This window comes from Arachis ipaensis, chromosome B05, assembly GCF_000816755.2.
Source record: "Arachis ipaensis cultivar K30076 chromosome B05, Araip1.1, whole genome shotgun sequence".
Classification (NCBI taxonomy): domain Eukaryota; kingdom Viridiplantae; phylum Streptophyta; class Magnoliopsida; order Fabales; family Fabaceae; genus Arachis; species Arachis ipaensis.
This window is the reverse complement of record NC_029789.2, coordinates 14,210,901-14,233,385: the sequence shown is the minus strand read 5'-3', so window position 1 is coordinate 14,233,385 and position 22,485 is coordinate 14,210,901. Positions and strand designations below refer to the sequence as shown.

Here is a 22,485-nt window from a genome sequence, read left to right as displayed (position 1 = left end):
CCCATTTATTCCCCTCCTCATTGACCTCACCTTTAACCATCATATATATATAAAAAAAAAAACCAAAAAAATAAAGAGATACTATATATATTTTAATTATTTTCTTTTATCATTTTATTTTTCTTTTATCATAATATATTTTTACTCTTCCGTTTATCTTTTTATGTCCTTTTCTGTTTTCAGTTCTTCTTTGTTTGAGGACAAGCAAATTTTTAAGTTTGGTGTTGTCGCTTCGCTTTTTGGCTTTTCTGTTTATTTTAATAGCACCAAAGAGAGGCAAATCATCTTCACAGAGGAGCACAACTAGAAGAATGAGATGGCCACTAGGATAACTGAGATGGTTGAGTTTCTTTCATTCTATATTTTCTCCCGTTCTTATTATGTTATATTCCTGTTTTTTTTTATTTTGTTATTGCATGATCAGTTATATTTTCAATTCCTAGGTTCTAATTTAATTTACTGTCTATTTTGTTATTTGATTTGCTTTAATGTTAAAAGGTGTCTCATGTATTACCCACTAAGCTTGAAATAAAAAAAAAGAAAAAAAATGTAGTGCATGAGAAATTGAGTTTAATTTTAATAGTAGTCTCATTTATCCAAATGTGGTGGTATTTTCTGTGACTTTGAATGCATGACATGAACAATGCATATTTGAATTTGAATCAAAGAATGTTGATGTATAAGAAATAGGAATTTAGAAAACTATAATGAATTCTCTGCAATAAGTGAAAGTTTCATCCTTGAAGCAGAAGAAATAGCAAAAGAAAAATAAAAGCAAGGTCTGAGTCTCTGAGCATCAATGACTAGGGAGGTCAGACATGATTAAAAGCTCAAAGAGTTGTTTCCCTGGTCATATGCTTGTGGTGTGATTGTGTCAAGTAATCCTTGAGACAGAACACTAAGAGTCAAGATCAAATGCATTTGACAAGAGTATGCCAAAGGCTTTGAGCACCATTGTCTGGGATTAACTGAAAGAAAAATCAGAACTTAAAGAGAGTTCCCCAGTTAAGTGCTTGTGGTGTTTTTGTGTCAAGTGAAGCTTGAGACAATATTTAAAGTTACGGCTAGGCTCAAGGTGTAAAGCACTAAAGAAAAGAGAATCAAAGGAAATTTGTTGTGTTCAAGGATTAAATTGAAGTACAAAAGATTAGAAAATTCATAATATTATCCGGATTCTAATTCCGAATGACAGTGACATCCTTCTGATTCAAAGGAGAGTGAGATGCTAAAACTATTCAGGATTGCAGTTGTAAACCCCACTATAAGAAGAGACATGAGCTTAATCGAACTCTCATTCTCATGCAAATTCACATCCTAAGCCTATGTTAGTTTGGTTGCTTGAGGACAAGCAACAATTCAAGTTTGGTGTTGTGATGCGTGAGCATCTTTCCTATCTTTTCTTAGTGAATTTGCATTTAATTTGTTGAGTTTAATCAAGAATTAATTATCTTTTAGCCACTATAGATGTTACTTTGAGTCGTGTGAAATTCTATTTACTTTAGGTAGCATTTGGCTGGATTTGATGGAGTTTCCGCAGAAAAAGAGAAGAAGGCGAATGATGCTGTCAATCCTGACCTCTTTGCACTCAAACCTAAATATCTCAAGCTACAGAGGTCCAATGAACGTGATTTCAGTGGCGTTGGAAAGCTAACTTCCAGAACTTTCCAATGATGTATAATAGTTTATACTTCTTCTCCACCAGCACAGCCAAGGTTGCGCCTAACTTGAGATTTCTCAAGTTAGGCGCAAGGATGAAAGAAGAACGCTCAAGAAGCTCTGCCTAGGCTGCGCCTAAGGCGCAATGCTCAACAACAACACGCAAGAGAAGTTACTCCTTTCAAGTTAGGCGCATGATATACTCAAGTAAGGCGCAGTGCTCAAGCAATGCACACCAACACACACTGGTGACTCCAAGTAAGGCGCAGCTCCGTGCCAAGTTAGGCGTGCCTTCCTACGAAGCAAGTGGTCCCCATTCATCAATTGAAGACGCGTAGATTGCTTTAATTAATTTTGATTTAAATTTTATTTTTTATTTTAAAATAGGAAAAGATATTATTTAGTTTTAAAAATTATAATTTAAAATTAATTAGGATTAGATATAAAAGAGAAAAGAAACTTCTCTTCTGGATTATTCCATCTCATTCTGTAAATTATAGTTTACTTGAATCCTAGTTTTTCTCTTTGAACCATAAGCAACTAAACCTCCACTGTTAAGGTTAGGAGTTCTGTCTATTGTATGGATTGATTCAGTTGCTTGTTTTTTCTATTTTAATTCATGTATTGATTCATATAATTCAAGAATTGTTTTCGTTCTTTATTTTATGAAATCGGGTGGAACGGAAGTATGACCCTCTTTTTAATTGAGTTCTTGTATAACTTGGAAAAGCTCTTTACTTGAACAACAGCTTGAAAACATATTCTCCTAAATTTTTAATTATCTGGATTTAACGTGATACGTGACATATAATTCTTTTATATTTGGGTAATTAGGATTTTTGTGGCATAATAACTAGAATTAAACTTCACCCTCTAATTGGAATTAATTGACCAAGGAATTGGCGATTGATGAGAGTTAGAGGAGACTAAAAAGGTCTAATGAATTAGGGTTTAGTCACATATAGTTTGTCATAAATTAAATCTTGCATGATTAAAATAGTTAGTAAGAAAAGTCAATCCGAAAAATAGATAACTCTGAAGCCTTAACTGTTTCTCCATATATTATTCTCAACTTATTTATTGTCTGTCTTCTGATATTCTGAGTTTACTGTTTAATGCTTTTTGAACTCTCAAACACCATTTTCTGTTTGTCTAACTAAGTAAATCACTTAACCATTGTTGCTTAGTCCATCAATCCTCGTGGGATCGACCCTCATTCACTTGAGGTACTACTTGGTACGACCCGGTGCACTTGTCAGTTAGTTTGTGGTTGTAAATTCCGCACCACTATCCCTTTTTTATGAACAACAAAACCTAAGAAATTTCTAGCCGACACCCCAAAAGCACATTTCAAAGGATTCATTTTTAGTCATTTCTTCCTCATAGTAAGGAATGCCTTTCTTAAATGGTCAATATGTTGACCCACAGAAATCGATTTGACCATCAGGTCATCGATATATACCTCCATAAATTTTCCAATAAATTCATGAAAAAAGACATTCATTGCTCGTTGATATATTGCTCCGGCATTCTTTAAACCAAAAGGCATAACCACCCATTCATATGTACCTAATGCCTCAGGACAACGGAAGGCAGTTTTAGCCATGTCATCTTCCGCAATGAAAATTTGGTTATATCCAGAATAACCGTCCATGAAACTAAAAACTTCATTTTCCGCTGCAAAATCGATTAACATATCCGCAATCGGCATAAAATATTCATCATTTTGGGTAGCATTATTCAAATCCCGAAAATCGATACATACTCTTAACTTCCCATTTTTCTTCATCACCAGGACAATATTCGATACCCACTCCACATAACGTGCAGGTCGAATAAATTTTGCCTTGATCAAGCGTTCTATTTCTTCCTTAATTTTCACATTAATTTCAAGAGCAAAACGTCTTGGAGTTTGTTTCACAGGTCGAGCATTAGGTTTCAATGCTAATCGATGTTCTACTAATGAACGATCGAGACCAAGCATCTCATGATAATCCCATGCAAAACAATATTTAAACTCATGTAACAAATTGAAGAGTTCAGTTCGAAAAGGATCAACAAGATCTTTACAAATGTATGTAATTTGAACATCATCAAGAGTTCCCAAATTAATTTCTTCTAAGGGATCCTGATATTCGAACCCTTTATAATGATCATCCTCTTTATTTGAATATTTTTCAAATCCTAGAGGTTTCAAATCATAGATACAATCAAAAGTGAAATCAATGGAGTCATCAGAAATAGAAGAGACTTGGTCTTTGATTAAATCATCACTACTTTTATTTTCTACACAATGAGCCTCTGCTATTAAATCGGCAGTCCGGCTTGCATCATTAACTTTTTTACAAGAAATAGGGAAATCATAACTAAATTCGACTGGAGGTGTCAAATCAAACATATTACAATAGATAATATTACTACTCCTATCCGATTCAACTTTATCAGAAGAATCATCTTTATTTTCTAAAAACTGAAAATTATTTAAATAATTATGCAATGTTACCAGGTAGTTGAAAACTTCCTCCACCTGGTTCATAGTGCAGTCTTCAAGGTCTTCACAAAAGACAGTACCAACCAGTCGGCTCGAAGCCCAAATCTGGATAACGCAACTTCACCGAAAGGCCTTCTGAAGTCAAATAGCACCCTTCACAATTGTAAGGATTTAGAGATCGATCAACATTTAAAGGCTTTAATTTATGGTTATATATCCTAAAATCGACATGCATTTGTTTGACATATAGACTCGAATCTGCTTTGACAATTTCAGGTTTGCCCTCCTTAGTCCACAGAAGCACACTCTGATGCACAGTAGAGAGTGCAGCACCTACGTTATGGATCCAATCTCTTCCCAACAATGCATTGTAACTGGCTTTTGATGGCACCACTACAAACACAGAATGCCTTTCTGATGACCCCACTTTTACAGTCAAAGTGACTAACCCTTTCGCTGGCGTAGAAGCCCTACTAAAATCGGTCACAACAATGTTTGTAGGGACCAAATCATTAGGATGCTTTCCTATTTTCCCTAACATCCTTTCCAGCAGAAGACTAATCGCTGCCCCACCATCGATAAGCACCTTGTTTATTTTAAACCCATTCAGAATGGCAATAATATGAAGAGGGCATAGATGAGACATTTGCCTTTCAGTAGGCCGGGAAAAATACCCTGGCTCACTTCAATGCGAATGAAGGAGAAAGCCCCCTCATCTTCTTGATCATAGTCCTCATCTGGATTACTTTAATATTCTCCAAGATATTCAGTTGGAATGATCGAGATCGTCCCTATCATGTCATCATCTCCTTCATCAAAATACTCCTCGTCGACATCCACATCCTTATGTTTGTCGACTCCAAAAGATTGAGCAACTGCTTTGCCTTTTTCCATCTTTACAGGTGATGGAATATCTTTAGGATAAGTCTCCCCGTCAGAAGGAAAGACAATTCGAGAATGCACAAAGGGCGTTACCCCCTTGCTTACTTCCTTACCTGTCTCTATATGAAGTTTCTTACTTTGGTTGAAACTCCTTCTTCTACATCTTCTTCTTGGGTAATCTCTGGCTCATCCTCGATAGAAGGCATATTGGTTTCGAGACGGTGCTCGATGCCCCCACTGAGGATTGCGTCGATACATATGATCACACCTTTGGAATTCTTGACAATTTCTGATCCACTGAAAACCTATAGCCAGAGATCGACTTAAAGGTGCAGTCACATCATGGTGAGGGATCTTTGAACTAGAACCCTCCACTCGTCGAATTGGCTGCCTCTGGCGTGCTTGTTCCTCCCTATGAGCCAATTCTTTCTTCATTCTTTCTTTCTCAAAGATTGCTGCTGCCTCAGCATCAAAGACAGTATTACACCGAGGATACAGAGATACGTCCCTGTCTTTGATTTTTTGCTGAACCAAAAAATCCAGCAAGCCACCTCCCGTCCTGGGATATACAGATCTCACCTGTGACTCAAAATCATCAAGATCCACGTCGAAATCATAAGACATGCCAACCATGTTCACCCCTAAGTAAGGTTCGACATAACTAGCATCGACTTCGAAGGGATCTACATCAACCTTCATCTCCTTCTTGCCATCATCGAATTTCAACCGCCTTTCCATGATTGCTTCTTGAATCAAATCCCTGAAATGGACACAACTGTTAGTCGAATGACTTGTTTCTTGATGAAATTTATAGTAAGGCTTTCCTTTTAAATCTTTTACGGAAAGTAATGTTCTACCCTCGGACAAAACCAATTGTTTATCCTTAAGCAACACATCGAAAATCTGATAAGATTTCGAGATATCAAAACTATACTTCTTTCTACTTTTAAGTTTTGAATCATTTGACTTTTCATTACTAGGAAGTTTTTTCAGTAAGGAGCAAACATACGGAGGACCTTTCTTAAGTTCAGCTAAATCGACTTCTGTTTTAAAATCGACTTCCTCCTCTGAGGATTCCATGGTTACATAGACAACCTTTTCTTTTCGAGTAAATGGTTTACTCTTTGACCTTTGGTCACTTCTATATTTTTCTTTCTCCTTTTTCATGAGCTCGATCTGTCAAACATTTTCAGCCAAATAAGCCAAATCAGTAATATGCATATTAAGCAATTTTCTGCGCATATAGAATCCTAACCCCATAGTTGCTATTTTCACTATCTCACTTTCAGGTAATGTCACGTAGCATCTACTTTTAGCGTTTTTGAAACGTATTAAATAATCATTGATGGTTTCACCATCTTCACGTTTTAAGGCCACTAGATTAGTAACTGCTACGTTCATTCCCCCCTCCCCCGATAAAACTGAGCGTGAAAAGCAGTTTCCAATTGATTCCATGTTGTGATCGAATTTGGTCTGAGATTCGAAAACCAAGTAAATGCATTCTTCGTCAATGACGAAGGAAAAAATTTCATTTTCAAATTTTCATCATTAGCTAGATTCCCAATCTCGACCAAATAATGAGCAACATTTTCAGTAGTTGATTCTCCCACTTCACCAGCAAATTTTGTGGTTATTTTCGGATTTTTCAGCCCTCTTGGCACTTCAGCCATTTGAACTACTTGAGGAAAAGCAGACACAAAATATGGTTGATTCATAAAACCAACATTCAGCCCAACCCGATTTAATACCTCTTCTACAATTCTAGTGACTTGATAGCGATCACCACGCAATCCGGCTAAAAAGTCATTAGCATTTTGACCTCGGGGAACCACGTGAGGATTTTCTCGATTTGGGAAAAATATTTTCCATCCCTTCGTTATTTCCCCTGGCATTATGCCTCTCACCTTCATCATAATCGACAATTCGAGCAATCCTCTTTACTTGTCTAGCAAGACGCTCGAATCTCGATTCATGATCAGCCATCATGGGATTCAGAATTGTAGTCATTTGCTGAGTCAATAAATTGACCAAGTCATGGTGACTTTCCTCCACTTGTTGTCAATATACTGCCATCGAATTCACAGCATTCGAAGTGGAGCCCACATTATAATCACGAGAATACTCTGAGTGTTGTTGTGGGTTTTGAACATTATTCACTCCGTTTACATTTTCAAAACGGATAGGTGGCACAAAACCATCCACCGGTGGGGTATAACCAGGAGGAAGACCATAAGGGGGCCAACCAACGGTTAATGGAGGTTGATATGGTGGCACAGGACCACGTGGACGAATATTTCGCCCAGCATTCCCAGTTTAAATAGTTGTAACGACTATACTTTCAGTTCCAATTGCGCCTTCCGATCGTGAAGATACGTCGGCTTGTTGCATGGATATTGGTATGCTATCATTGGTGGACGAACCATCATTCACATTTGATAATTCATCAGCCATGTAAATGATTTTCCCACTTCGTAATCGCATACACTAACAATTACTAGTGTTTATTTGACACACTTCGATTTAAAAACTGTCCCACTGGGCGTGCCAATTTGTTTTATCGATTTTTAGCAAATCGACGGTGATTCGATATCTAGTGGTCTGAGAGTGAAACCTACTCCTCTGTGCGAGTACCAGTTTTCTAAAAGTGCATCAAAGCGTCTTCGATTAGACAAGTGTTGAAAATAAAAATAAAGAAAGTTTGTAAATTGATAAACAAAACTTAGAAATTAGAGTTTTCGAAAACTAAATACATGGTAAATGAAAAGGTTTGCATCAAAATTAAAAGAAAACAATAAAAATGCCTTCGATTAGATCAAAGGACTTTAATATAAGCGATAAAATGCAGAAGGATAAATTAAACAAAGAAAGTAGAAAACACTTAATAGATAAAATCAATTGAAATGTTAAGTTTACAGAAAAATAAATTGAAAGAAAGAGGAAGGTGGAAGGAACCCTACAGAAAATGTAACTCGATTGCAAACTCATCCCTAGGATGTGAGTGTGCTTGAGTGTTTTTTCTGAGTAAAAGTTCCAACCCTTTTTCCCTAACACTTCCTAGTATTTATAGGCTATCTTACATAACGGACAATTAAGTTATAATTAAATAAAATTACAAATTTGAAATGCACTCCCTCTTGGTAACTGTTCCCGTCGCGTGATTGGAGATATTCCCCATGATTTTCTCGTGTGAAAGAAGCCACTAACCTTCCAACTTTCACAACTATTCGACCAGCTCTTCGAAGGCCTTACTCAATTTCTCGAATCGAGTCTCCTACTCGATTAGGCTTACTCGATCAACAAAACAATCGACATCCAAATCAGCGCCGATTACTTCCATTTTCACGCTCATGCGTATATCTTCTCGAGAAACAATACTTAACTCATTCCGATTCAATTCGTTCTTATCGAAAATATTTTTCGATCAACAACTACTATTATTTTGTGATTAATAATTTCATAAAAATATCATAATTACATAATTAGCATTTTTTTGGTCAAAAATTTTTCAATAACACTAACGTAGTAAACAAAGAGTATATTAATCGCTTGAATAATTATTAAGAGTAAACCTGTTAACAATAAATTGCTCTATATTTAAATTTTGTAGCCAAAATTTAGATAAATGCACAAAAATTACAAATTACAATATCGTCATATATATATATAACACTTGCACCACTTCCAATTAACAATGGGCAAATGCTCTCTGTTATCGTCATATATAAATGAAGTATATATGTTTATATAACTCAACAATCTACATGAAGGAAAAAACTATTGAAATTAGACTTCTAGAAAATGGCTACAATAAAAATTTAAGAAAGTGTAAAATGTTAGTGAAAGTTTCAGAATAAAATAAAATGCTGCAAGTAATATGTATAATAATTACATAATTATATAATTATATAATTAGCTCTCCTTTTGTGACTAATAACTTAAAAAAATGCCATAATTACATAATTAGAACTCCTTTTATCTTTGATTATGCAATGCCACTAGCACCACCAATAGGATAGTTAATATACCCTTTAAGTATCTATTGCATAGAACCTGGAGACCCAAAAAAACAAATTAAACAGTAAAGAAAGAAATAATAAAAAATAAAACAACATTTGATGTTTTTCTTCTGGCACATTGCAAATAAAAATCATAAATATCACTTTACAACCAAGGTCTAATCTCAAATTGAACGGCACAAATTCAACTTCCAAATTATAAGACGCACTTCAAAAGATACAATCTCAACCAAGGACAAAAATTATTACATATATATTTTCCTGCATCATTATTGTTAAAAAGGAAAAGTACTTTTTCAATAGCAAAAAAACAAGTAAAAACGACTCACTAGCTATCTGCTTCAGTCAATTCTAAAAACAACTAATATACTAATTGCTTTTCATTAATTTCATCTGAAAAACACCACAAAGTACACCATTTGTCAAACAATACTCACTTTATAATTCAAAGTGGATAAATTTCTTAGAGCAACAAAATACATACTCATCAAGAATACGTTTGTTTATAGACACAAAACACTAAGACAGAGACATAGAGACAAAATCGTATTTGATAGATAAGACATAAACAAAGACATTGTGTCTAGAGACACTAAATTAGTATATTTTATGTTCATTCTGATAAAAAACATACAGAGACATTAACAAGAGACACAACTTATTTTTTATTTTTTCTTTAATTATTCTTATTAATTTTTCATAATTATAATTTTTTATTATTATATTTTTTTTCCAAATTTTTTAAATAAAAAAATAAAAATAAATTAAAATTTTATAATTTATTTTAATTTATAACCAAACAAAATAAAAAAATATATACTAATTTTTTTGTCTATGTTCTTTATGTCTTGTTCTCAATATTTTGTATTATTTTATTTTCAAAACCAAAAGCAACCCAATAAATGAAAGAATGAAAACATACAGTCAACTACTAGATAGCACGTAGTAGCGCATAGAGGTATTTGTGAAGATTTTATGTTTTGTGAAATATGTTACTATTATTATTGTCACTGCTTATTTGAATATAAATATCGAATGTCTATTTAATAACTTAGTTGTTGTTCTATATCATTTAGTGTTTTAGGGACAAGTGAATGCAATCAAATACCACTTTCAAAATCTCTAAAAACTCTTTTTACAAAGAAAAAAAAGTAATTGGTAAACACAATAATGTTTTCAATTCACACTTAGAATGTCAAAGAACCATGTCTAAAAAAGCAGGAAAATAAAAAAAATGTTAATGTAATGTAATGCAATGCAGTATGATGTAATATGATCCTGCTCTACTCAGTCTAGGTTTCATGGCATTGTGCCACATATTATTGCAAAAGGAAGTAGTAAACATAAACAGTTTTGGAGAAAGGAAATACATTATTAGAAACACAACAAATAGAAAATTAAATCTTAACTCGTTCAATTATGAAAAGTTACTGGCACTTAAAAAAGTTTTTTCATATTTTTTTTTCGATTATTGAGTTACAACCTTGATCCAAGAAGAGAAGAAACATACAAAAACTGATCTTTAATTAATTAAAATTTTCTTTGACATTGTCATTAAGAATAAATAATCAATCAAAATCAATTAAGTCAAAGTCAAACACAAAGAATCCTACATCAACACCAAAACAAGGCATAGAAATTTACAAAAACACTCAAAAAAAGGAACAACTAAATGTTCACTCTTGAGACACCAACATAATTAGACTTTAATTTCACCTTCCAAAAATTTCATAGATTTTCAATGATAAATGCCAAATCAAATATTCATATCTCACCTTCCTGCAGAAATTAATACTCATAATAATTGAAGCTATTCACATCAAATGCAATATCTCCTCTTAACACCCTCTAATGACATCTTTCTTTGCTAACACCAAACAACCTCATATATATAAGCCATTGTTCCATACACTTCTGTCGAATAGTGTACCTAATTCTAGACTCCTGGTTCCAAGTTGAGAGTAATTAAACATCTCACTTTATATACCATATATAGTAGAAAATAACAATCCTAATTTACATCCCTTTAATTTCAACCATGTATACTACCTTTCTTTGATAAAATTAAAAATTATTATACCATGTTACCCTCATAGTTTCTGATACTCTTGCAATACTTCTCTACTTATTCAGGTGGCTAAAGTATCTTAATACTCCATGCTTTATTAGGTTCATCAACCTATTTCGTTCAAAGTTGAGATGCTAATTTTTGAGGTTTTTGTTTGTTGACCAGTGTACCAAGATTTGACTCGTGATGACAATGACAAACTCCTCTACTGATGTTATTGCTTCTTCAAAAATAAATTGGACAACATTATTTTCTACTCCTTATACTTCAGCTGTAACATTTTTTACAGCACTCAAGAACTCACATAAGAACACCTATTTTTCACATATGAATTTCACACAGAACCACCATATCTTCTTGCCATTGCTTTGATTAGTAGCAAGTCTTCTCTCAAACATTTTCCACATCCACGTTACGAAGGGTGAAACAATACGAAGGAGAGTTCCTTTTCACATCGAAGGAGCGTGCCTTTCCACCTTCTCCACATCCACGTCACGACAAGAGAGGGGATCCTTCATCGATGAACTTGCCACTCGATAAAGTTTTCAGTTAACTCACAGGTAGGATCACACTCAGATCTTGCTATCTCGACCATTCCGGCCATACTCAATTAGTGCTAATCTCAACATTCACCTCTCAATTTAATCACATCACAATTTAAAACCTTATCATTCTCAATCCTGTCATTAATCATACATCATCATCAATCCTGCACTTTCCCAACCACAATTTATTACTTCAAACATTTCTTTACTTCCAAGTTAATATCCCTTCATAGTTCAACCCCTTTTTCTATCATTACAACTAAGGTTTAGGGTCTTAGAGGATAGAAATAGAGGTTTAGAGGCTCAAAACATGTTTAAAACACAAAACTTCCAATTACTGAAAAATAGCGCCCCGCGTATGCGAACCATGTAATGCGTACGCAGAAGTGTGTTTCTCCCAACTCGCGTACGCGAGTCTCCTTGGCCCGAAAGGTTAGCTCATGTCGCGTGCATGCGCCCGCGTATGCGGCATATGAATTTTCTTCTTCTCGCGTACGCGACATACTCCTGCGTACGCAAGCACGTCTGGCCGAACCAAATGGTTGCGTCGCATGTACACTCGCATACACGAGTCCTACAAAATGGTAAAAAGTCTAAGTGCTGTAGAATTTCACTTTTACACACCAAATATTCGACGAGCATAACTTTCTCTACAAAAATTGGTTTTCCACAAACTTTATACTGTTTAAAAGGTCTTGAAATTATCTTTAATTTGAAATAAGTTTTATTCGAATCCAAATACCGAGGCTCAAGTTATGGATCGCCGAAATTCATTAAAAATCAAGTTTTACCCATAAGTTCCAAAACCTCTATTTTCCAAATTCTCATTTTCAAACCCAAGTTCCTCGACCCAATTCAACTAAAGTTCCATACAAAATCGTTTCATATCCTTGTCACCCCTTTCTCAACACATAAATATCTAATTCTATCAATTTTAAAACAATAACTTCATAATCAAACATCGTTTATACATAATTCAACAATATATCACTATCATCACTCATACAAGCATCATTCACATTTTTTACCCTTTTTCCGGCCTCTGGTCCATTTTCATGGCCTCTGACCCAACATTTATCAATTCAATATATATACATATTACTCATAAATGCACAATCATAATCCAATCTCAATATCATCTATGCCAACATCAATTCCATAAATACCATATCAATTTCCTCCATACTAATATCAATCTCGTCCATACATTCTCTACACATATCAGCACATTTAAATATACCATTCAAGTTTATTCCTAGGAGCATCTAACCTAGGAATTCACATTACACCGCACAGTACTTAAATGAAACATAAACCGTACCTTAGCCAATTCCTCGTAAAATCCAAAGACATCTTAAGGTCGTTTCTCAAGAGTCCACAGCCCCAAAGCCTCTCCAAACAGAATTTTTGGCCACCAAGGTCCAACAATCAAGCTCCCAACATCATCAATATACTCCGATTCAATATTATTCAATCTAATTCTACAACATAACACTATAATCAACATTCAAAGTTTCTAATTCACTAATCAACAAGAGGTTTGAGGTTCTTACCTTACCTGTGTCTCAAATAAACAAAAACTCGCTAATTTTTGCGAGCTAATTCGAACCTAAAACACCAAAATCATATAAATCCTCAATTCCAACACCCCCAAATTTAAAACAGAGAAGGAAAGATTTAGGTAATAAAAAGTAAATTCCTTACCAAATTGGTTAGTGGGCATTGTAGCAAATTTCAAGACAAACGCGTGGCTGCTGACGGCTCGTCAATCGGAGCTCCGGATCAAAAGATATGGAAGATTGAAGTTGGACAAGGGTTTGGAGCTCTCTCTCTCTTCTCCCCGTTTTGATTTTCAACGTGATTCCCTTACCAGGGAGGAAGAAGAGCTGAAGCTCTTTGTGTTTTATTGAATTGGGTTGGGCCATGAGTCCAATACGGGCTCGGTTCATTCGATTTGGCCTAATTTTGGACCAACTTCTTTAAAATTATTGTCAAAATTCTTATTTTAATTAGTTCTATAGATAAGTTGATAAAATACACTTATTTCAACCCAAAAATCATCATAAAATACAGGTTTATCAAAATCCACTTTCTAATTTTTGTGGAAGTAACCTCCAACTCAAATTAAATTTGATCTTCATTCCTAAAATCTTGTTCACTCACCAAATCACTTAAAATTAACGATATGAATTGTATTGTTATCTGTATATAATATATATTAAAGTACAAAATACACATTAAAAAGTAAATTAAATAACACATATTTATATACAAATACATATTGGTTTATTTTTAGTGTGTACATACTATTTTTTATTTTTATAAATCTAACGCGGGCCAAACGTCGGTTCAAAATTTTCTCAAAAGAATTGCTTCGTCGATAGTATAGTTTCAAACCAACAAATGACCCGTGTCATAGTTTAAAAGATTGTCACAATACAAATTAATAAAAGTCGAGAGTTTTAAATCCTGAATCGTCTCTCAAAGGAATTGCAGTAAGGTGTGCGTATCATTAGTTATGAGAAAAGGGGTTTTGATGGCAAAAGGCAAGAAATTAAATGACAAAAATTGAAAAGCAAATAACGAATTCAAATGATAAAAAGGCATCTTGGCAAGGATTAAGAGTCAAGGGTTACTATTCAAGTCATTGACCACAAACATAACAATTAAGAAGAGTTGATCCCACTTTGTCATCCCCAAACATCGGGAGAAAGTCAAATAGGCATAATTGATCTTAATCCACAAGTACTAGGCAACTCACTAATTAGACTTACTGAAAGACTAGCGTTAGTGAAAATAAAACCAACTAATAACCTTAAATCACCAATCAATATTGGACATCAATGACTCAAGGTCACCTAAGTTATCAATTCCAAGCCAAGAATGCAAAATTATACTCTAAAATTAAAGAAGGCATTTTAACAAACACTTGGAATGCATAAAAGTAAAACATCATAAATTGCAGGAATAATAAAATCTATGACTACCAATTGTAAGAAAATAATAATAACAACTCAATCAAGCAACAATAAACATAAAAAATTAATAAGAGAAACTAAGTCTATTAAAATACTAGAACAAGGAATTGTAAAGAAAACTACACTAAAACAAAAATTAAAACCTAAATCTAAGAAGAAACTAAACTAAAAACACTAAATTCTAGAGAGATGTTGGAGCTTCTTTCTCTAGAATTCTACCCTAAAATATGGTTCTGCACTACTTCCTACACTACTTTCTACTTGGTTGATCCTCCTTGAGTCTTGCCTTCAAATGCTTTAGAAATGAATTAGATTGGGCCAGAAATCGCAAGTCACGTGCCATTTTAAGTGAGGCATGAGATTAGGGTCATGCGTACACATCTACCATGCGTACGCACGAATTGTGAATGATGCGTATGCATGACCCATGCATATGCAACAACCATGAAATTCTCCAATATTTATTTTTTCATGAATTCTCCATTTTTGCATGTTTTTTCTTCATTTTTTCAAGTCATTCCTGCCTTGTAAACATTCAATCACTCAAACAAACATATCAAGGCATCGAATGAGATGGCAATGAATTAAATTTAGCAATTTTTAAGCATAAAAAGCATATGTTTCACCATTAAACACAATTAAAAGAAATTCACAAAACTATGCATTTTCAATAACTAAGTGCAAGATAAGTTGATAAAATACACTTATTTCAACCCAAAAATCATCATAAAATACAGGTTTATCAAAATCCACTTTCTAATTTTTGTGGAAGTAACCTCCAACTCAAATTAAATTTGATCTTCATTCCTAAAATCTTGTTCACTCACCAAATCACTTAAAATTAACGATATGAATTGTATTGTTAATTAATATTTCATATCATCTTCATCATCATCATCATTATTATTATTGTCGTTGTCATTGTTGTTGTTCAACCACACAATATTAAAAAGTAAAATGTTAGAATAAAAAGAATATAGGATATAGAATTTAGGTTTAGAATTTCGGGTTTATGATTTAATGTTTAGTGTTTAGAGTTTAGAATTTAAGATTTGTTGTTTTTATTCAAATTGTGCTTTTTAATTTAAATATTTCGATTGTTAAGTTTTAGGATTAATATTTATATTTTGGAATTTAGGGTTTGTTATTTTTGTTTAAAGAGTAAAGTATTAATTTAGTCGCTAATGTTTGTGTTAAGTCTTAATTTTGTCCTTATGTTTGAAATGTTCTATTTTTTTTTATCTCAACTGTTTTATTTCGTCCTCTTTTAATCCTTTGGTCAAAATTAAAATTTTTCCTTTCAAAAATATCCTTTCTTTCATTATGATTTTTTTTTAATTAACGAAAAAAATCATAATTATTCATAGTAGCTATTACAGTGATGTATGAGCAAAAATGACAGAACTATAAGAAAAAAAAAGCTAAAAATAGAGGTGAAAATGATATTCATGGAAGAAAAAATTTTAATTTTAACTAGAAGACTAAAATAAGATAAAATAAAATGTTTGGAGATAAAAAATAGAACGTTAGGGATAAAATTCGGTCTTAACTTATACATTAGAAAGTAAAACAGTATTTTACTCTTGTTTGGATTATATTTTGTTTTAAATTTAAATACATTTAGTTTTAGAGAGATTGGTTTTGTATTTTAAATGTAAGAAAGAGAAAATATGAGACACTAAATCTAAATATATATTTTTTACATTTATTTAAATGGATTTTAAATTTTGTTGATTGAATAAAGATTGAATTTTATTGCTTACCTAATTGTATTATTTTGGTCTTGCAAAGAAATCTCACTTTCTTCTATATTCTTGGCAAAATAAAAAATAAAAAAATAACTAATTAAATATACTCCTCTTTTAGAGTGGATTCTCTCAAATTTTTTCCTTAATTATTTAGTAAAATATTATTTAATTTTTATCATTTAATATTTTTTTCACATATTTTTTCTTGATTCCACTTAAAAAGTGTAAGATGACAAATTACACTTTATTAAACATTTAAAAAAAAGTTGAGAGAATCTATTTTTCTTTTTTTTTCTCTATATAAGAGAAAGATTGAAGATATAAAAATGTTAATACATTTTTCAAAAGAATATTTCTCACTTAAATTTTATATTATAAACTTTTTAATCTCTGATTTTATTACCATATATTTGTATCTGATATCTGTGTGAGTAGTTCTTATTAGAAAGTCAAAGATCAAACAATAATAAATTATCTGAGAGAAACAAATAATACAAAAATTAAAATAGAAATTAAATATCCTAAATATTTATTAGTCTATATAAACATAATGAAACACATTAATCTTCATTATTACACAATACTCTATACTACTCACATCACATACACTAAGTTACTAATAATCTCTTGTTTTAAAAATGGAGAATGGTGGTGAAATGATCAAGAAAACTAAAGGGAGACAAAAGAGAGAGATAAAGAGGATTGAGTATAAGAAAAATTGTCAAATTGCTTTAACAAAGAGAAAAGACGGCTTACTGAAAAAGGCGAATGAAATAAAATCTTTATGTGATGCTGGTGTTGATTTGATCATATATTCTTCAAGTGGAAAAGTCTATTACTATGGCGATTCTTCGTTAAAAACAATAAAAATGACTCTCTCAAACAAACAACAACCTCAAGGTAGTAATCAGTTCCTTGGTTACATCATGGAAAAAATGTATAGGATGGACATGTAGAATCTCGTTAAAAAGAACAATTCACTTGTGGATCGATTAAATGCTGAGAAAGAACGAGTTGAAACTCTTTCTAACGTTTTAAAGACAATTAAAAATGACAACAGTATCACTAATTGGTAGGATACGATTGGTCAAAGTTGTGAAAAAAATAAAGATATAAAAAAAATTCTTGTAGTTCTCCAGCAAACTTTGAAAAATCAAATTTCACTCAAGATTGTTGCAAATCAGGCTGCAGTTACGACTGCAGCTGAGAGTGTGGCACCTACATTTTATCACGGTAGTAAGCTTTCTTTGTCTTTCTTAATTAACGTTATATTAACTTTGGATATTTTGAATGATTTGATTTCGGTTTCAACTATCACTTTTTAAAAACAAACTGGAAATAGATACTTGCATCGTATATGTAAAGATCTCATGTTTTTTGCTCAAAATTTAAATTTTGGAGTGATAACAAGAATTATTTTTTTTCCCAAAATCTCCATATACCATTTTACACAAAATTTTCTTTTAGCTGTTAAATAATAGGTATGGATCATATAGTAGTGATCTCTTATATTTTTTATTAAAATTTTAACCTTTAGAGTTATAATAATTTTTTATTTTTTGGATAGATAAAGGACATAATTGAGTGTCATACACTAAAAAGATCTATATAAATCCTTTAAAACCTTAAATTATTAGTTAAAATATCAAAATTTTATCTTTTTATTAAAAAAATATGCATTTGTAGATTCTACAATTAAGCAAATTTGATAAATTTTATTATTAAACAAAGTTAATTTTTTGGCCAATTTTATCTTAATAATAAATGTTCAATTTTTCAATGTGACTTGTTTTGATTGTTTTTCAAATAGATCAAACCATGGTTCAAGTTAATCCTGGAGTTATTGGACCATATATACCCTACTCATGGAAGTATGAGTACTTTTTCCAGCATAGCCTTTGTTACCAGTGTCAACCCTTTTGACGCTACGAGAGGATTTGGTAACCAGAATGGCCCTGTTTAGTATCCATCATACCAACACCAACAAGGATATAATGATCTATTTCTCTATGATGCAAGTAACAGGAATGGTGTTGGGAGAAGCAACGGCGGCGACGACACTGGAAATTATCTTTACCATTCAAATTCTAACCATAACAATGGTGGAGGCTTTTTTGGTTTTTCATACCACAATAATCCATTTAACAATGGTTATGGCCGCAAAGGATTCTTCTAATGGAATTTTTTGGCGATAATAATAATATAAATGCATTGATCTGTTATAAATTTTGTATGACTATGTTCTAAATAAAGTTACTATCAATGTGATGATTTTTTTATATTATTTGTATTGATCATGAGTTTATGTTACTAGCCTATTGGTTCAATTCAATTCAATGTTTGTTTTTCAATTGTTGAACCTTGAAAAAATAGATATATATTATAGTTTTCTATTATAAATATTGTCCTAAATTAGATATGTTAAGTTGTATCTTTTTTATATATATATTCTTACAATATCTTTCATTTTAATAGGATAAAAACTAATCTCTTGAAAGATTTAAATTCCTGACACTTGTACTACTAAAAATTATTTTTTTGTGGTAATTTATTTTATTTTTAGCAACAATAAAATAATCGTTAATATATTTATCGCTAATCAGACAATAGTTGTCTTATATTCTGTCGCTAAAATTTTTTAACAATAATTATATAATTGCCATTAAAAACCACTTTAATAGCCGTAAAAAGCTTATAATTATCATTATAACATATAGTAATAATGACAAATTTATAATTGTCGTAAAAATATAAATTAAATAAAATATATAGTGGTATTATGTAATTGCCACTAAAAATTTATCAGTAAAAATGATTTTTATTGTAGTAATTGATTAAATCCAAACGAATGAACCAACAACTCGTAAACAAAAGTTGTGTTCTATTATATATTATATGTATGTGATAAAGAGATTGTTCCTACATAAGAAATTATGCGCTATAATGAAGTCTTAACTTTATTTCATTAAATGGGTCAACTAATTACAGTGGGTAGAGTTAATAATTAGAAATCATCATCATCATCATTATTATTGTCGTTGTTGTTGTTGTTCAACCACACAATATTAAAAAGTAAAATATTAGAATAAAAAGAATATAGGATATATGATTTAGGTTTAGAATTTTGGGTTTATGATTTAATAATTAGTGTTTAGAGTTTAGAATTTAAGATTTATTATTTTTATTCAAATTGTGTTTTCTAATTTAAAAATTTTGATTGTTAAGTTTTAGGATTTAATATTTATATTTTTGAATTTAGGGTTTGTTATTTTTGTTTAAAGAGTTAAGTATTGATTTCGTTGCTAAAATTTGTGTGAAGTTTTAATTTTGTCTTTATGTTTGAAACATTCTATTTTTTTATCTCACCTATTTTATTTCGTCCTCTTTTAATCATCTGATCAAAATAATCAATTTTCCTTTCAAAAATATCCTTTCTTTCATTAGAATTTTCTTCTAAATAATGACAAAAATCATAATTTTTTATATTAGCTATTATAGTGATCTATGAGTGAAAATGACAAAACTATAAGAAAAAAAAAGAGCGAAAAATAGAGGTGAAAAGGGTATTCTTGGAAGAAAAAATTTTAATTTTGACCCAAAGACTAAAATAAGACAAAATAAAATGTTTGGAGATAAAAATAGAACGTTAGGAATAAAATTTGGTCTTAACCCATACATTAGAAAGTAAAATAGTATTTTACTCTTGTTTGGATTATGTTTTGTTTTAAATTTAAATACATTTATTTTTAGAGATATTGGTTTTGTATTTTAAATGTAAGAGAAAGAAAATACGAGACACTAAATCTAAAGATATATTTCTTACATTTATTTAAATAGATTTTAAATTTTGTTCGTTGAATAAAGATTGAATTTTATTGCTTACCTAATTGCATTATTTCGGTCTTGCAAAGAAATCTCACTTTCTCTTATATTCTTGGCAAAATAAAAAAAATAACTAATTAAATATACTCCTCTTTTAGAGTGGTTCTCTCAAATTTTTTTTTTTAATTATTTAGTAAAATATTATTTAATATTTTTTCTCACATATTTTTTATATTCCACTTAAGAAGTGTAAGATGACAAATTACACTTTATTAAATAATTAAAAAAAAGTTGAGAGAATCTATTTCCTTTTTTTTCTCGATTTAAGAAAAAGATCGAAGATATAGAAATGCTAATATATTTTTTAAAAGAATATTTCTCACTTAAATTTTATATTATAGACTTTTTAATCTCTGATTTTATCACCATATATTTGTATCTAATATCTGTGTGAGTATTTCTTATTAGAAAGTCAAAGATCAAACAATAATAAATTATTTGAGAGAAGCAAATAATGCAAAAAGTAAAATAGAAATTAAATATCCTAAATATTTATTAGTCTATATAAACATAATGAAACACATTAGTCTTCATCATTACACAATACTCTATACTACTCACATCACATACACTAAGTTGCTAATAATCTATAGTTTTGAAAATGGAGAATGGTGGTGAAATGATCAAGAAAATTAAAGGAAGACAAAAGAGAGATATAAAGAGGATTGAGAATAAGAAAAATTGTCAAATCGCTTTTACAAAGAGAAAAGATGGCTTACTGAAAAAGGCAAATGAAATAAAATATTTATGTGATGCTGGTGTTGATTTGATCATATATTCTTCAAGTGGAAAAGCCTATTGCTATGGCGATTCTTCGTTAAAGACAATAAAAATGGCTCTCTCAAACGAACAACAACCTCAAGATAGTAATCAGTTCCTTGGTTACATCATGGAGGAAATGTCTAGGATGGACATGCAGAATCTTGTTAAAAAGAACAATTCACTTGTGAATCGATTAAATGCTGAGAAAGAATGAGCTGAAACTCTTTCTAACGTTTTAAAGACAATTAAAAATGATAACAGCACCACTAATTGGTGGGATATGATTGGTCAAAATTGTGAAAAAAATAAAGAGATGGAAACAATTCTTATAGTTCTCCAGCAGACTTTAAAAAATCAAATTTCACTCAAGATTGTTGCAAATTAGGCTGCAGTTACGACTGCAGTTGAGAGTGTGGCACCTACATTTTATCACGGTTGTAAGCTTTCTTTGTCTTTCTTAATTAATGTTATATTAACTTTGGATATTTTGAATGATTTGATTTTGGTTTCAACTATCATTTTGAAAAAAAAAACTGGAAATAGATACTTGCATCGTACATATAAAGATCTCATACTTTTTGCTCAAAATTTAAATTTTGGAGTGATAACAAGAATTATTATTTTTTCCAAAATCTCCATATACCATTTTACACAAATTTTTCCTTTAGCTAGGAAATAATAGGTATGGATCATATAGTAGAGATCTCTTATATTTTTTAATTAAAATTTTAACTTTTAGAGTTATAATAACTTTTTTTTTTGTATAGGTAAAGGGCATAATCGAGTATCATATACTAAAGAAATCTATATAAAATCCTTAAAAATCTTAAATTGTTAGTTAAAATATTAAAATTTTATCTTTCTATTAAAAAAAATCTGTATTTGTAGATTCTACAATTAAGCAAAATCCATTGTTAAATAAAGGTATAAGAATAAATGAATTCGTATATTATGTAACAAATTTGATAAATTTTATTATTAAACAAAGTTAATCTTGTTGGCCAATTTTATCTTAATAATAAATGTTCAATTTTTCAATGTGACTTGTTTTAATTATTTTTCAAATAGATCAAACCTTGGTTCAAGTTAATTCTGGAGTTATTGGACCATACACTACTCATGGAAGTATGAGTACTTTTTCCAACATAGCCTTTGCTACCGGTGTCAACCCTTTTGATGCTACGAGAGGATTTGGTAACCAAAATGGCCATGTTTGGTATCCATCATACCAACACCAACAAGCAGTGACGGATCTAGAAAACTTTAGGAGTGAGGGTAAAAATATATATACTAAAATAAATTTTATTAAATATTATTAATTATATGGAGATATAAAAATTAAAAAAAGTTAGTGAACACTTTCATTCTTAAAATATTATTCATTATAAATAATTTATAGAAAAATATTTTTTATTTCTAAAACTGGAACTTAAAATATTTTAATTAAATTATAGATA

General features: G+C 31.1%; 1 protein-coding gene and 1 long non-coding RNA gene across 3 annotated transcripts; one reads left to right on the top strand and one right to left on the bottom strand.

Annotated features, from left to right (window-relative positions):
* LOC107643027 lies at positions 8,612–13,547 on the bottom strand. 2 transcript variants are annotated; one of them, XR_002362428.1, is made up of 4 exons: positions 13,363–13,547; positions 13,212–13,267; positions 12,980–13,139; positions 8,612–9,079 (listed from the first exon to the last, which is right to left on the bottom strand). It is a non-coding gene; the product is annotated as an uncharacterized LOC107643027 (long non-coding RNA). The 2 variants fall into 2 exon arrangements; XR_001620741.2 differs by lacking the exon at positions 8,612–9,079 and adding an exon at positions 10,751–12,232.
* LOC107640209 (floral homeotic protein AGAMOUS-like) lies at positions 20,868–21,242 on the top strand. Its single transcript, XM_016343756.1, has one exon. It carries the CDS (start codon positions 20,868–20,870, stop codon positions 21,240–21,242), a length of 375 nt encoding a protein of 124 aa, XP_016199242.1.